Below are 17,175 nucleotides of genomic sequence, written 5' to 3'. Positions count from 1 at the left end.
TATGTAGAATGGATTATGTGTTAATTGTTTCATTTTTCCCCATTATACTCTAAATGTTCAGTTAAATATTCTTAATTATTTTACAAAAGCCCTTATGCAAGCTTATAGATGTTGTAATCAGTGAATGTTCTTTCACATAACCGCTTTGGAATTAGTTAGGTTTTGAGCTCAATTGGGGCTTCCATTTATTATTATTGAAATGGATTATTCGCTAGCTGCTTCATTTTTCCATTATATTCTAACTGTTAGAATGAGGATTCAAAATTATTTTATAAAATCCAATATGATATAAGTTATTTTAATAAGTGAATTTTAGTGTATAAAAAGTGTGTGTATATACATACATATATATACTCGTTATATAAGCTCAATAAGGCTCGATATGATTGTTCGTTAATGAACTCAATAAGACTTGTTTGATAAGTTAACGAATAACTCAATAGTAGAGCTCATTAATATCAACTATATTTATTAATCAACTTACTTATCAACTTCTGACTTCTATAACACAATCATCAGGCCATTGTAGTTGCAACATCCTTGTCAATTAGATCATCTTAGCTGCCTCAAGACAGGCAACCCCTTTCAACTTCGAGTTGAAGGATTTCTTCTTGGATAGAACCAACTGTCTGTAGATAAAGTGCTTGAGATTGTAGTAGACTTCCCCAGAGGATGAAAACTTTACCTTAAGTTTGAAACAGTATATCAACAATATAAGTGGACACAATCACTGCAAAGTTGTTTGGAAGTGGTCAACCAAAGGTGGCCTTGTAGAAGGGTAGGATATCAACTCTATTAAAGTCGAAGCAAATGGAGTCATCTTTCCACCTAAGAACCCAAATGATGTGAAACATATTTTATACTTAGTGTTTCACTAGATTAGATTCTCGAATTTCTTAGTTGTAGTTGTGCTTTGGCATGCGGTTACAAGAAAGATTAACATGACAATTTAAAATAATAATGAAGTTATAGTAAAACTAAAGGCATAAACAACAGGAATCTACCGTTTAACAAATAGAAATTTCACATTGAGTTCCCTCACCTTCGCTCTTTGAGGTGGTTTTAACAGAAGAATAATTTTAGCAAACTTAGAAATGCCACCAAAAGACAGAAAACAACTACAGTATTGCCCAACGATAAGTTAACTAGAGGGGAAGAAATTGGTGGATGTCTGATAACTCGCAACTATCCGGAGATTTGGTGTTCCTCGATGGCAGAAGTCAAGGTAAAAAGGATTCGGTCAACGTAGTCGTCGACGGTGTCGTCGATCTCCAAATTGAGGTTGAAGAAGGAAGACTGGAGGATATCTACTCTTCCTTGAAAATCATACACAAATCCATGATCGTGTTTGGAATCGACCATTCATGAGGAAGTAGGCTAAGGGTTGGTGTATTTTCTTCCTTGAGAGGTATGTGAAGCAAGGGAGAAAGAGAGGTGGAGGAAAGGGGGGCTAGGGGTTCAGCCAAGACTAGGGAGGAGCTGTGGAGTTAGGGATTTAGGTAGTAGGATGAGTCAAGAGGCGAAGAGGGAATTAATTCTTTGATTAATTAACCTAGAGTAGCAATTAATATTGGAATTAATTTGAGAGGGAAGGAGGGAGAATTTGAATTCAAATTCTCTTATTGGTGGAGGGATTTTGGGGGAGATTGGGTTTTATTTGGAAAATTTTAAGTGTAGGAGAGAGAGAGAGAGAGAGAGAGAGAGAGAGAGAGAGAGAGAGAGGACAGCGGCAAGAAAGGGAGAGAGAAGGAAGTGAGGGGGGTCGGCCAAGATAAAGGGAAGGAGGGGTTGTACACATAAATGAATGTGTCTAGATGCAATTAATGTTGGAATTAGATTTAATTCCAAGTTAATTTTAGATGGGAGAAATTTGAGGGGCTTCCTAAAATAGATTAACAAATTAGGAAAAGTTTTGAATTTCAAATATCATTTGAATCCAAATTAATTGCTTTGGCCAACAGGTGTGGGGGAAAAAGGGAAGGTTGGCCGACAGTTGGGGATAGGAAAGGGTGGATAGCCGGCGGTATAGTGAGGAGGAAGGGGAAATAAGAAAATAAAATGGATATAAACTGCGAGCCCGACCTCTACCAGCGGCTGACGGGTGTTGCTTGGCTTTCTCCTAGGGTTCTCTCTTCTCTCAAGAGCTCACAATAAAACAAAGAACCAAAAGCTAAAATTTTCATTAATCAATCATTAACCTTATACAATAGTGAAAGCCTCTATATATAGGTCTTAAAATAAAAGAGAAGCAAATGACTAAAATGCCTTTTGAGCTACATCATGAACTAAACCATCTCGGTGTACAATAGTAAACCACAAATAAATAAAAAATAAATACATAAATGCATCATAAATAAAGACTCTGAATCATAGCCGTCGATCTACGATTCCTCTGATGATAGACGTGTCGAAATCTCCTGCTAATGTCATCATCACCAACACTCTCAATCAATTTATTGTGGCAATGGTTGAGCTTTTGTCAATTATCACAAGGATGTTGGAGATGATCCTCTGGCTTATGGAAAAAGAATGGCATCTGAGTTATTTTTCTAAAAGGTGGCAAAGAAGCTGACGTTCTAGAACCACGAATGATAGCTAGCTGAAGACTATCAAGAATCAAGATCAAATAATTGTGAGATATGTGATCTGGCTCTAGAAGAGAACATGCAATTAGGTCAATGCAGTGGCAAATAATACTTAGTTATTTGAATCAATCATAGATATGGGTTGTGTTCATCATTTATGCTAGGAAATACTTGAAAATCTCAGATAAACACTAACAATATTGATGAAACAACGAGAAGAAATCCACAAACTCAATTGAAAATCAGATAAAACAGTAATTTTATTGCAAGAATCAAACAAACGAAAGAAAATAGCAAGATACAATTGATCCTCAATTTGAGAGGAGGATTTATCTCTCCCAATCTCTAGACGCCGCTAGAGCTCAAAGCACCAAACTTCAAAAATAATCACAATAATTTGCATAATCCTAACCCTAATCCCCTCACCCTACTTAAAGCATACAATCACCTCCATTTAAAATAAATAAATAATTCAATCATCTTCTTAGGTCTAGCAGCCCCACTCTCCATTCCTAATTAGTTTGGGTGGGACCCACCCAAAGGATTCGGCGGCAAAATCAAGAAGGCAGACTGTAATCCGCCTATTGTAGACTTGAACCGACAGATCCAATCAGTGGCAGATCCAACCCTTTTTTTTAGGGTTGGCAAACTCGATATATATAAAAAATAAATATCAAAGAATATAATATATATTTTACTAGCAAAATTCAAAGCAAAACATTATATTTCATCATAATTTATGAAATTAAAAAGAAAATTACAAAATTTGCATTCTACTTTACATTTTACTGAAGTTACATATCAATAATTGCGTAGAATAAATCAACTCGATAATAATGAAAGTTTATAATTTTTGCACATTTTTGTATTGACCGTCCACAGGCCTTAAATTTAGAAACCATATTTGAAATTTTAATTTCAAAAACATGACTCTTGAAGTGATCTCAAATAAATGCTTTACTTGTCAATAATTTTTTACAACAGCCAAATATAGTTGGAGTTAATAAGCGAAACAATGAATATAGAATGCATGAGGATTATCTTTCAAAATGAGTGCTTTCAAACCATTAAATTTTCATTACTTGTTAAATGCTCCATTGTAACCTTAACCATGTATTCTATGTATGCTTAATGAATGTTTTGCAAGAAGAGCTTCAACTGATGCCTTGAGACTACTGCATTTGTTGAAGAAACATGACTAATACCTATGAACATCTCAATTACTTAGTCCAACTTATCTACGTATTTCACCGCAATAGATAATTATTCGTTTGTAGATACATCGCGAGATTAATTAACTAGAATAGTGAAGTATGAATCACCAATATCATTCATGATTACAGTCAATGTCTTTACAACAATAAAACTACAAATTTCTTTTTAAACTTTTGGTGCAATCAATTTTAACTTAGCAATTGCATTTTCAAATGTAACTTCTCTGACCTCTTCATTATGATTTGCAAGAAAAAGAAATAGTTTTATATAATTCCCTTGAGTATCGCATCATGTTAATTGCAGTTATTGTTTCTGTTCAATTTCTTACTCGCCAAAGGCTAGCGCTATATGGGCATAATAAATCATCTAGCTTCAATAATCAAGGGAATTATATAGAAATATTTTAGTTTCTTCCAAATCATAATGAAGATGTCAAAAAAATTACATTAGAAAATGCAAGTACTAAGTTAAAATTGATTGCACCAAAAGTTCAAAAAGAAATTTGTAGTTCTATCGTTGTAGAGATATTGTCTATAATCATGAATGATATTGGTGATTCCTACTTCACCATTCTAGTTGATGAATCCAGCGATGTGTCTACAAAATAACAATTAACTATTACGGTGAAATATGTAAATAAGTTGGGTCAAGTAATTGATAAGTTCATATGTATTAGTCATGTTTCTTTAACAAATGCAGTAGCATTCAAGGCATCAGATGAAGTTTTTCTTGCAAAACATTCATTAAGTATACATCGAATATGGGGTCAAAGTTATGATGGAGCATCTAACATGCGAGGAGAGTTTAATGGTTTGAAATCACTCATTTTAAAAGATAATCATCATGCATTATATATTCATTGTTTCGCTCATCAACTCCAACTATGTTTGGTGACTGTTGCAAAAAATCATTTACAAGTAAAGCATTTATTCGAGACCACTACAAAAAATGTCACATTTTTGTAATGTTTTTGAAATTGAAGTTCCAAATATGAATTCTAAATTTAAGGCTCGTGGACGGTCAATACGAAAATGTGCAGAAATTACAAACTTTCATCATTAATTTAGTTGATTTATTCTACACAGTTATTGATATACAACTTCAGTAAAATACAAAGTAGAATGCAAAAGTTGTACTTTTCTTTTTAATTTCATAAATTATGATGAAATATAATGCTTTGCTTTGAATTTTGCTAGTAAATATATATATATATATATATATATATATATATATTATATATATATATATATATATATATATATATATATATATTTTTTTTGTATTTATTTTTTTATATATATCGAGTTTGATAACCCTTTAAAAAAGGGTTGAATATGCCACTGCATATAAGGAAACAAAGAGAAGCATCAGCCATCAAGAAAAGGAAATAGAGCAAGTGTAGTATGTAGGAGTCAAAAGAAGCAAAATTACCTTCAATGAAGCCGAATGTGGAGGGGGGTTGCCGGCTGCGAACCAAGAAGATGACATCTTGTGATTTGAGAAAGCCAAGGCCGACAACCTCTTACAATTTGCGAAGGGGAAAGTCTGCGATCTCTTGCGATTAGGGAAGGGCTTGATCTTGCGAGTTGAGAACGACAGAACAAGGGATGGAGGAATGATTCTGTGAAGGGAGAGTCGAGATGGGCAAAGCTGGGGTGGCTGGGAGGGAATAATAAATTTAGGGCAAAAAAGTTTTTTTTTTTTTTTTGGGGGGGGGGGGGGCAAAATTCTAAAAACGTCCCCCTTATTGAATTTTTTTTTTCAGGGTGGGCATGCCCACCCGCAGCTGTCCATGGATCCGCCTATGAGTCCAATAGGCGCCGGTCTAACAATTTAAAACTCAATTATTGTTGCTCATGCAAAATGATGCATGTGGGATATGATACATGTTTTGTAAAGTCAAACAAACAAAAAGTTTCCGCAGAAAAAAAAAGAAAGGTTCAATAGCAATGAAGTAAAGTTTTAAATCTAATTAACGGGGTTTATAAAAGCATAGTCTTCTACATAAACGAATAACTTACCAGAATTTAGCATGTTAACTGAATGATTTTCCTCCATTTCCAAACATGCCAATCAAGCTTTCTATTTTCTAAAGTGCATACCGTAAAATGCACTGAATTAACAGCTTCAACAAAATGTTTCTTCAAATCTCCCACTGTTTCCTCATTTTTGCTTTCATTCAATAGCTCATATGCTCTCCACTCTTCCATTCAACCATCATAACCTAAAACAGTAACTGAGAACCATATGATAGCGATTGTAGATGTACAAGATAGACCACCCTGAGCCATCACAGTTTGGAATACTCAGACCAATATAACACATCTTTGAAATTCTTTTCTTGTTAAAACCGTGTACCTGAGGTTTGAAAATGAGTTGATACACGCAGTTTTACCCTGCCTTATACACAAATTATTTAAGTGAAATTATCCTATCATATCATGCTAAAATTATTTAGTTGCAGCTTCACACAGCTTCAAAGGCCTGATATGAAGGCTAAAATTGAAGTATTTTGTGCCATATATTCCAAGGGGGCATTGTTAGTCTGAATTCTGCTTGGCCAATCAGTCCCAACAGAAAATTTGCAAATATGCCTTTAGCCCCACATTTAATGCATTCGAGCAAGTCTAACATGGCCGAAATAAGATCTTCCTTTTCCTCATAAGTTACTTTCCTGAACTCATCATATCATAGCATCATCAATTATAGTTCAGAGAAACACCAAAAGGGGACTTACCCTTGAATAAAATTCTGCCAAATCTGACCATCCATGGAGTTTCTCTCATTCTAACTGCAAGATATACTGACTGCTTATGCAAACAATATTTCTTCCCAATAGAATCCAAAAAGTTTAACAGAAATCCTTTAAAGCTTGCATCTCAATCAGGTGCATCTCCACCAACCAAATCATCAAGTAATTCAATTGCCTTTTTAAGTTTCCTCTCTCTGCATGCTGACCCAGCCAGTGCCAACCAAGTCCCAGTCTCAGGCACGAACCCCATCTCCGCTAACCCGAACAATGCAACTGTGGCATCTACCAGCCTTTCAACCTCGCAGAGCAAGAGCAAAAACTTGTTTGAAGCTGCATAATGAGGCAGAACCCGTCTTCCAAGCATTAAACCGAGCAATCCAACCGCTCTATCAACCTCGCCATTCCCAAGTAAGCAATTCATCACAATCCTATAGCTTGCAACATTTAGTCGAACACCTTCATGAGGCAATCCCTCTAACATCGCCATTGCCTCTCCAACTCTCCCTCCCCTGCACAATCCTTCAATCAACACATTGTATGTAACTACATCAGCTTCGCATCCGCTATCTCTCATCTCTGTCACTAATTCAATCCCCTCATCAATTTTTCCAGCCCTACAAAGACAATTTATCAATGTTGTGTAGCACACAGCATCAGTCTCCAGCCCAACACTCTGCATCTCATTAAAAACTTGTTTTGCCTCCTCCAGCCTTCCTTCCCTGCAGAAACCATTCATCAGCGTGGAGTAATTGAAGTTATTTGGCTCACAGTTATTGTTCCTCATGAAACCCAATATTGTCCTCGCCTTCTCCACACTTTCGTGCCGGCAAAACCCATGAATCAACAAATTATATGTAAGTGGATCAGGCACGATGTGGTCTTTCTCAATCATTTCCTCGAACAGTTGGAAGGCATCCTTGAGACGTCCCTCAGAGCATAACCCACCGATCAGCGTAGAGTAAGTTATCAAATTGGGGGTAGAGGACTTCGATTGACGCATTTCTTCGATCAAATGGAAGGCAGAGGCGAGGTCACCCGCACGGCAATGGAGCTTAACGAGGATGTTAAGCGTGCAAGTATTGAGCTCTAGCATTAACTTGGTTTTGGCATCAAAAAGGAGTTTTTCTATGAGATCAATGCGGCCTGCTTCGACCAGGAGGTTGAGGCAGGTGCTAAGAGCTTTATTAGATGGCTTCGTGCGAGTGATGGGGAGAATGAGGTGGAAGGCTTCGAGTATTTTTTCATGAAGAGAGGAGCGGGAGAACATGGGCATGAGAGAGATGAGGAGGGATTCATGGAATCGACAGGGTTCGGAGGCGGCTCGACGGAGAACGGCGTCGACGGCGGGGAAGAGGCGAGCGCGAGCGAGACGGACGAGGAGGGCGGCGTAAGTGGAGTGGTTGTGGGAGAAGCCTGATTGGGCGGCGATGGAGTTGAAGAGGTCAAGTGACTGCTGGGGATCGGGTTGCCGGGTGATTAGGCGGACGGCGTCGGCGTGTGAAATAAAGCGAGAGCGGCGGACTCTGGTGGCCGAGTCTGCCGAATTCGGCGACGGCGGCGGCAAAGATGGATGCTGGGAGGTGGGTTTAAGGTATTGGAGAGGGGAAATCCATGGAAGAGAAGGTGACGAAGATGACGATGATGATGGAGGTAAGGAGGTTTTGCGACGAAGAGAATGAGATGCCATGGGAGAACGAAGAAGGATGGGAATGAGCGGTATTGCTGTCACCAGTTTTGGAGTAGGGTATCTACGTGGGATTTGAATGTTCTTACAAAGTATTATGAAGTGCGTTCTCAAACGCAATATTTTGGCTAGCCACAATGCTTTCTCTACTTATTTTGAAGCCGTTCTTTTATCATCGAGCTAATTAACATTGCATGTATTTTGGGCAACTTCCGCTTAAGCCCACCTCAACCTAATCGTTGGGATATGTTGATTCGAATGTGATTGAGTTGATTTTTTCCAATATTGTACATAGAGTTAAATTTCAATTGAGTTACTATAGTGCAAACTAAAATCATCCGATAAGTGCTTCTGACATTATCTAGATAGACTTTTAGGATGACTTTTTTGCTGCTTCAAGAAGCAGCTTTCTAGTACAATTAAAATTTTTATACTAAAAAACTGCTTCAAGAAGCGGTAAAAAAGCCATCATTGGCGAGGTTATGCCGCAAGATTTCGCGCTCCGTTGGAGCGAACTTCTCCACGGCAAACGAGCGTTTGCGTATCCGTTGGAGATGCCCTAAGGCTTCATTTGGAATCTTTTTTTTTTTTGTTTCTAAAATAGCTTCTAATACAAAAATTTCTTGAATTTAAATTTTTTTGTTAGAAGACCGTTTTAAAAAGCACTACTAAAACTATCATAAACAAAACCTAACTTTCCTCCAAAGTTGCACAAGTGTAATAAAAAATTCACAAATTTATTAAAGCATAATTATCTTCCATTTATACCCCATTTTGACCAAATTTAAGGACTTAAAAAGTATTACTCACTCTTATATTAAATGATTTTGATTGATTGCCAAAGAAATCGATAAATAAGAGTTTTAAATGAGTTTCTAATCTGTTGTAAAAAAAAAGTATATTTTTCTTATATTTATTGAATAAACAAATTATCATAAAGATTGATGGAAGTTAATCAACAAATAGTTTTTATAATATCATATAGAATATATGCATAATCATAAATCTGAAATTAATAAACTTCCAAAACAAAGCAAACTTCCCAATATCTCAAAGAATATACAAAGAAAACAAGTAAAATTTATTTTTAGGTTACAACGACATGAGAATTCAAGAATAAAATCTATAATTGGAATTTCAGAAATTACTATTGGTGAACAGTTACAAAGCTTCATCACTTACAAAGTAACAAACAGCTCATATATACTTCAGCATATTAACAGAAACAAATAAAAAGAAGGCTTCAAGCATGTACCGAACAACTATTCCCTGTCAGGTTGCCCAATAATTTGATCCCTGAGATCTGCAATTTTTGCAAAAAAATCCTCCCTGTTTTTCTGCAAACACCAACAGATCAGATCAAACTTGCTCACATGAAACCTCAATGAACATACTTTGACAAAATTACCTTAAATATGAGATACTGGTAGCTAAACCAGGCTGTGTAACCAATGCCAACCAATTCCAGCAATTTTGGGAACTAAGATTGTGCATTTAGTACAACAAGTGTGAGCTTTATTGGTAAAACAATCAATGAAGGTTCAGTAATTGTATATCATAGAATCATAAGGGAGATAGCATACCAGAGGAATGGAATCAATTGCACCAACAATGGCTGATGTTATCCACAGAGCAAGCAGAGCGCCAGCCCCGTACAGGAGGAGGTAGTAAGAGTCCGGAGAATCCAGCTAAGTTAAATGCAAACAAGAATGATTGAGGCCTTGAGGGAGGGAGTTCTAAAAAGATTACAAAAATTTAGCATTTCAGTGTTAAGTTTTTATTTGTGCAAGTAGAGAACTATATGCTAACAGTTTACCATTTGCGGAAAACCATGCTATATTAAATTGTGGAACCTAATTTTTTCTCAACAAAAAAGACATGCTATATAGATTTAGGCTACATTTGGGACAGCTTTTTCATTGCTTTCTAAAACGATTTTTTAATACAAAAAATTATAATTCAATTTTTTTTTTAACTAAAACACATGTTTTATAAGGCATTAAGAAAGCCCCAAACGAACCCTCAGTCATAAGGCAGCTTTAGCAGGCATTTTGAGAATTTTATTATATTTTTTATTGCTTATATATATATTTTTATAAAGAGGAGGTCGGTGTCTTATGCTTGCATCAAAAGAATTAGTGTTATGATTAGAATTTGACTTTTAATAGGACACAATGGAGAAAAAGGATTCATGTAGCCGACCCCACGTAGTGGGATAAAGGCTTGATGTTGTTGTTGTTGTTGTTGTTGAGGTCTGTGTCTTATGCTTGCATCAAAAGAATTAGTGTTATGATTCTTCACAATTCAATTATAGTTGATATGCCATCAAAAAATTATTTTGATCGGCAATGAATCTCGAGGAAAAATCAAATTGGAAACTTCTGAAATTAAATCTATGACCATTTGAACTTCGATTTCAACAAACTTACAATCAAACTGAACGTCTCGAAAATATGAACCCAACGACACCAAATTCGACTCAATTCAAGGCCAAATGGGTCCAAATCAAAGATCCGAAGCACGTTTGAAAAGTTCAAACCATAAGTTGGATGACCAAATGATTTCCAAAAGTGACATGCTTATAGTCGAATCGAGCGGCTTGACGAGACATATCCAACGAGCCCAAGTTCACGATTAAGGGAATCAACATCAGTCGTCCATTTAAACCACTACCAACTTCCTCTTGATATCCCTCCTATTTACTGGTCATACTACTCTCAAAAAATTATAAATAAACTTCTCATTTCTCATGGAAAGGGACCCAAGCAAGGAAGAGAGAGAAGCTAGAGTTCTCTTGAAACCAGATTCCTCGACCACTACCGGACTTTTTTCGGCCACTGATTGTCGCCAGACTTCCGCCCGGCCGCTGACTGACGTCAGACTTCCTCCCGGCAGCCGACTGATGCCAAATTTTTGTTCAACCACCGAACGTCGTCAGACTTCCTCCCGGCCGCCAATTGACACCACATTTCTATTAGACCACCGAACGTAGGCGGACTTCCTCTTGGCTGCCAACATACGCCAGATTTCTGTTCGACCACTGAACGTCATCGAACTTCCGTTTGATCTCTATTTGTCACTAGATTTCAACCCGACGGTTGATTATTGTAATCTAGTCATTTAAATAGGACGGATCAACCATTTGTAATATATTCAAACATTTGTGGAATCATTTCAACTGGGTGTGGCCTCGTGGTTTTTCCCTTTTCTAGGGTATGATGTTTATTCCCCTGTTTATGTGTTGGATATCCGTACAAAGCAGAGACAAAAACTTTTAACTCTATCGCGGCGTAAATTCTAGCTCGCAAAAATAGTGAAATATCTAACAGTCGCAACATGATGTAGCCATTATTAGGATAATCATATATAAAATTTTCAAGTTTTTTTTTTGTTTTTTCTTCCCTCTTTATATTTGAATTAGATTTCATCTATTTTTCAACATTTTAATTTTTAAACCTATCCCCGGCATACAATCAGATGAAGAATATCATACGCCGCCCTCACCAAAAGAAGACTTCGACACAATTGTAAGCCAAGCTAGGTAAGTCTTTGCACCAAAACTAAGAGATAGTTCTCCTTTCTTTGGATAATAGCTCAAAAACTTGAAGATGTAGAAAACAAATGTTAAAAATGAAAAATCCTCACCCCAAGACTTCTTTAGGTCAGCGAACCTAGATCAGATATATATAGACCCCCATAACAGATAAATATCAATGGCTAATAGCTCTATTATTTAGTATGAAAGCCCCGGATGAACTTGTCTGGTACATCTCACTTTGAAAAATGCTGTGTATTGGATACTAAAAACAAAAGCTTTGATTATTAATGGAAACTTGCAGTATCTCAACAGATTAAGGAACATGAACTTGCAGAGTTCTATATGAGTCTAACATGGAAGAACCATTCATGCCAAGATAATGGGCATTGAGAGCTTGGGGGCAAACTTAATGATGCTGAATGTTCTAATGTTCTGTATATTCTTGACTTGCAATTTGATTTCAATCGGGAGATTGACAAAGCTACTCAGTGGCAACAGTTATTTTTGCTTCCAGTGTGACATATTTTTGTCTTTTGATTGTTAAGAGGATTATATTGGCTTGGCTTAACCAAAAGGGCCAAAAGGCCTATATGGATCTACTCGATATGCACTAATGCAATCATAACCAATAAATTTGAATTTCCAAAATCTACTCATTTGAATTGTTCCTTTGCTAATATCAATTTGCGCAAGCGAGATATGGCCTGGAAAACGTCTAATGACAATTATATTTCCGCAGCGCTTCTTCTTACAAATTCACTAAACTAAGCTCACCTTGAGATTCAGTTTACTCAAGAACTCCACGATCTCAATCTTTTCTCCAACACTCACGGCTTCATCAGCTGGAACAGGTTCACTCAAGAAATCCCCGCTCTCGCTCTGCCCTACAACGTTCGAGGTTTCATTAACTGGAACAGCATCGAAGGAAACTTCCCCCACTTTAGACGACACAGGCTCTTCCAATTTCTCCGACACAAAGGTCAATGTTTCCTCTGAGTCCGCAGCTCCAGGGCATCGTAATTCTGAGGCAAGAAAAAGGAAATTAGGGTTTTTGCTCGAAGTACCCTGAAAGCATCGTAAACAATGAAAGGAACGCACAACCAAAGAAATTCCTCGATTGTTCTTTCGAAGATACCTGGTTTGGGGTAAGAGGAGAGAGATTTGGGCATAAAGAGAAAGGGTCGAGGGCGTGCGGTCAGAGAGGAGCAAATGCGAGGGAGCAGCGACGACGGAGGACGAGAAAGCCATAAGAGAGCTCGCGGAGTGCAGCACAACTCCATCTTAACGATATCCCAGTCCTAAGGTCTGCCTCTCATAAATTTTGTGAAGGAAAACACTCAATTTAATATTAAAGGATTTTTTAACAAGCAGTTATTTTGGAAAATTTTATTTCTCAATTTTTATAAATTTAAATAACAAATTTTACAATTAATTCAGGGTATATATTTAATATATATATTGAACACATAGTTGCTATATTAAATTATAAAATAATAAATAATTAAAGGCAGATGTATCATAGATATATAGTATTGATGTATCATCACAAATTTATCTAGATCAGGCACGAATCTCGAGGCAAAAAGCTAGTCGGAAACTTCAAAATTTAATTTCGGGAGTACCCGAATTCTGATTTCTGCAATCTTATAGTCAAACTGAGCGTCTCGGAAGTACGAACCCAACGACATCAAATTCGACCCAATCCGAGCCCAAATGAGTCCAAATCAAGGACCTGAAGCGCTGTTGGGAGGTTTAAACCACAATTTGAGTTACCAAACGGTCTCCAATTTTAACGAGTTTATACTCGAATCGATCGGCTCGACGAGTCAAATCCAACGAGCCCAATATCGCCAAATTCCAACATCATTAAGGCCTTCAAATGTCCAACGAACGGTGCATGATCAAAGGATTTGATATCGACCGTTCATTCAAACCACTCTCAATTCGCCCATGATCTCACGTCTATTTACGGGCTTTGCCACTCCATAAAAACTATAAATAGAGCCCTCATTCTTTACAAGGGGGACTCAAGTGAAGAGAGATAAGAAGAAGGGAAGAAGAAGAGAAATGGGAAAAGGAGAATCCCCTCCTCCTCGACCACCGCCAGAGCTCTTCCTGTCGCTCGAACAAGCCGGGATTCTGCGTGATATTCGGGAGAATGCAGGAATTCTTACCAACTTCCACATGATGCTGAAATTCTTCCCAATTTGCAACAGAGTTCCCTCATGACGCCGAAACTCCTCCCAAGTGAAGACGGAGTTCTCTTTTGCCACCAACAGACGTCAGACTTCTACCCGACGTCGAACCTTCACTCTTCGCCAAGTTTCTACCCGGCGCCGGACTTCTACCGGTTATCGGACTTCGTTGGACGTCTACGTGAAGATGGATTTCTTTCCATTGTTGGACTTCTACCAAATGTTGTCCTTCTGATCTTCGTCGTCAGACTACAGTCCTTCTAACCTCCGTCGCCAGCCGACTACGGTCCTCCTGACTTACGTCGCTCGCCGACTACAGTCTTCCGACATCCGTCGCCTGTCGACTACGGTCCTCCTGACTTATGTTGCCCGCCGACTATAGTCTTTCCAACCTCCGTCGCTCGCCGACTACGGTCCTCCTGCCTTACGTCGCCCACCGACTACAGTCCTTCCGACCTCCGTCGCAGCTGACTACGGTCCTCCCGACTTCCGTCGTCCACTGACTACAGTTTTTCCAATAAAGCGAATATGTCAATAGTAGCTCTTAGTATTTACATCATGTAATGTACTCTATAAGATGTACATCAAGCTAAGGCCTTCTCCCAAGGAAGGGTCTCATTTGTAATAAACTGCAAATAATAGTGGATTCGTTCAAACTGGGCTAGGCCCCGTGGTTTTTCCCCCTTTTTTCATGGATTTTCCACGTAAAAAATCTTGGTGTCTCATAAATGCTAGACCCTCTCTCTTATCTGATTGCGTGCCAAATTTTCGTACAACGCTAAGACGATAAACTTTATATTTCTCTACCGCCGCGAATACTCCTGGACGCAACAAGTATATATTAAGTAAAATAGCAATGATGAGAATGTCATAATTTTGAAGGAGTCCAAAATTAAGAAAATATTTTTTGTTTTGAAAATAAATAAATATGATTTTAATAGTTAATTTATTTAAATTATCTTTTTTTATGATGATAATTTTTTTAATTAAAAAATAAATCTATTGTTATATCAATTAAATTGTATATAGTTAATGTTTTAATAATTTGAGCTATTACTAATTCAATTTAATGGGTCAAATTGGGTGTAAGGCGGTCTATATTTTGCTTATAAGATTAATAATTTATTCAATCTCAATATATGAAAAAAATTTCTAATAGATCACTTCAAACATATAAAATTAGTAGATAAACCTAATTTTAATGTATTTGTATTCAATCATCCTAACAGTTTTTCTTGTTCATGAATCATGATGGCTTTAATATCTTCACTATTGATTTGGCCTATAAACTTTTATAAAAATATCTATGCTTAATCGATGCTGATACAACAATAAATTTTATTAAATTTTTAATAATATACTCATTTTAAGTTCATCTTAATTATAAAAAAATAATGCAGAGAAAGAGAGAGAGAAAGAGAGAAAGAGGTCCCGACCTAATAATTACTCTTATAGGTGAGAATGATGAAGGCGGAGAGGAGGGAGAGAAAGAGTAAGAGAGTAGAAGATGAATTTAGATGGAATCTTTATTATCCGAGATAGAAATACAAGAATAAGAAGAGTGATGGTTCTATCATGCATAGCTCGTGCTAGAAAAAGAAAAATTGGCACAATATCTCTCTATGTATCTCTCTTTGTTTTGTCGTTTGTCCATTCCTTTCATCTATCTCGCCTCCCTGATTTATAGGACTTGGAGAGTTACAATAGAATATGTACAGAATACAGTAGTTATACTATTAATTTTTTATATAGCTCGGTTGGCTGGGACGAGTGGTGTGGCGAGCTTATGAGAAAGGATGCGGGTAAGGTGAAACCATGGAATATAGAGATCGAGTCGAGGTTAGGTATGAAGCTGGTCTCATGTCACTCTGTTGGAGCGAGAGGAGGTGAGTAATGACTTGATGTAGATCTCTGAGCTTGGTGATGATTCAGTTATGAAGGATCTCTTTTGTGGAAAAGATGTATGCATTTACAGCTTGATTTTTGATAAGCCTCGCATAGAATACTTGACTTTAACTGAGATAAATAAAGACTTGTCCAACAGAGAGAAACTTATGTGGTCGCCCTTGTCGGGGAGGGCGACTGCTTGGAGGATGTGGAAGAAGGTGATTTGCCATGCTCCATTGATAAGCTCATTCCCAGCTCTTGAACGAGTCCTACAAACAGACTGTCATGAAAGAAGAGATAATTATCCTTCAGTGAGACCTAAACATAATGTATAAGATAATAGGGATGAATGAGAAGGCATCGACAGAGGAAAAGTCATGGTCGGGGTGGGAGATTCATCAGATTGGTGTTGTGTAAATTAAACGAGAGTGAGAAGGGCGATGACCACAACATGTGAATGGCAAAAAAGTTTACAACAAAGGGCGATGAGATCAGGCGGTATGGTGAAGTGATGATAACAGATGTGTCATTTTTTATTTTATTGGTATTTTGAATCTTATGTATATTAATAATCAAATTTATGTGTTAAATATATAAATCTTAATATTTTGATTTATATATACGTAAATACCGCAAAATATTTTTATTCCATCTTTTATTAAGTTAGTATTGTTATGTCTCAAAAAATCATTTTAATTAGGTGCGGATCTTGATGCTAATATGAATTGGAAACTTATGAAAATTAAATTTGGGATCATCCAAACTTCAAATTTAGGGAACTTATAGTCAATTGGAACTTATCAATGAGACGAATCCAACGACACCAAAATTGGTCCAATCCGAGCCCAAATGGGCCCAAATCAAGGACCTAAGCATATTTGGAAGCTTAAAAGCATTAATTAGATGGTCAAATATCTTATAGTATAATCGAGAGGCTTAATGAGAGAAATCCAACTAGCTCAAGATTGCTTAATTCTGACATCATTAAGGCACTTAAATGCTTAATGAGCGCTCCATGATTGAAGTAATCAGTATGGGCCCTCTAATGGAGTACTCTGCATTTATCATAGATCTTCTCCATATCTATGAAATATTGCTGCTCTTCAAATTTTTATAAATATAATCCCTCTTCCAACAAAAGAGATGGCTTTGACTTTTGGAAGCTTAAACACTAAACTAGAAACTCAAAAGAGCTATGAGGCTTGAATCATCTTGAAACTGCACCCCAAAACCACCATCGACAAACCTTCACCACCACTACGCTACTGGTAGACCTTTATCGCATGACCTATGTTGGTTGGCCATCACGTGAGCCTTTG

At 37.1% G+C, this 17,175-nt stretch overlaps 2 protein-coding genes across 3 annotated transcripts; both read right to left on the bottom strand.

Annotated features, from left to right (window-relative positions):
- Positions 1 to 362: 362 nt before the first annotated feature.
- LOC110106959 (pentatricopeptide repeat-containing protein At5g18475-like) lies at positions 363 to 8,633 on the bottom strand. 2 transcript variants are annotated; one of them, XR_003699845.1, is made up of 2 exons: positions 5,232 to 5,434; positions 363 to 792 (listed from the first exon to the last, which is right to left on the bottom strand). XR_003699845.1 is itself a non-coding variant. In XM_028692584.1 (2 exons), exon 1 carries the CDS (start codon positions 8,237 to 8,239, stop codon positions 6,680 to 6,682), a length of 1,560 nt encoding a protein of 519 aa, XP_028548417.1. In that variant the 5' UTR covers positions 8,240 to 8,633; the 3' UTR covers positions 363 to 792; positions 5,822 to 6,679. The 2 variants fall into 2 exon arrangements, 1 of the variants encoding a protein (XP_028548417.1); XM_028692584.1 differs by lacking the exon at positions 5,232 to 5,434 and adding an exon at positions 5,822 to 8,633.
- Positions 8,634 to 9,294: 661 nt separating this feature from the next.
- LOC110106955 (protein CURVATURE THYLAKOID 1D, chloroplastic-like) lies at positions 9,295 to 13,100 on the bottom strand. The gene is made up of 5 exons (XM_020837058.2): positions 12,910 to 13,100; positions 12,549 to 12,796; positions 9,820 to 9,924; positions 9,645 to 9,716; positions 9,295 to 9,573 (listed from the first exon to the last, which is right to left on the bottom strand). Exons 1-5 carry the CDS (start codon positions 13,052 to 13,054, stop codon positions 9,499 to 9,501), a joined length of 645 nt encoding a protein of 214 aa, XP_020692717.1. The 5' UTR covers positions 13,055 to 13,100; the 3' UTR covers positions 9,295 to 9,498.
- Positions 13,101 to 17,175: the final 4,075 nt, after the last annotated feature.

This window comes from Dendrobium catenatum, unplaced genomic scaffold, assembly GCF_001605985.2.
Source record: "Dendrobium catenatum unplaced genomic scaffold, ASM160598v2 original_scaffold_234600, whole genome shotgun sequence".
NCBI lineage: Eukaryota > Viridiplantae > Streptophyta > Magnoliopsida > Asparagales > Orchidaceae > Dendrobium > Dendrobium catenatum.
This window is presented reverse-complemented; position numbering and strand designations above follow the sequence as displayed.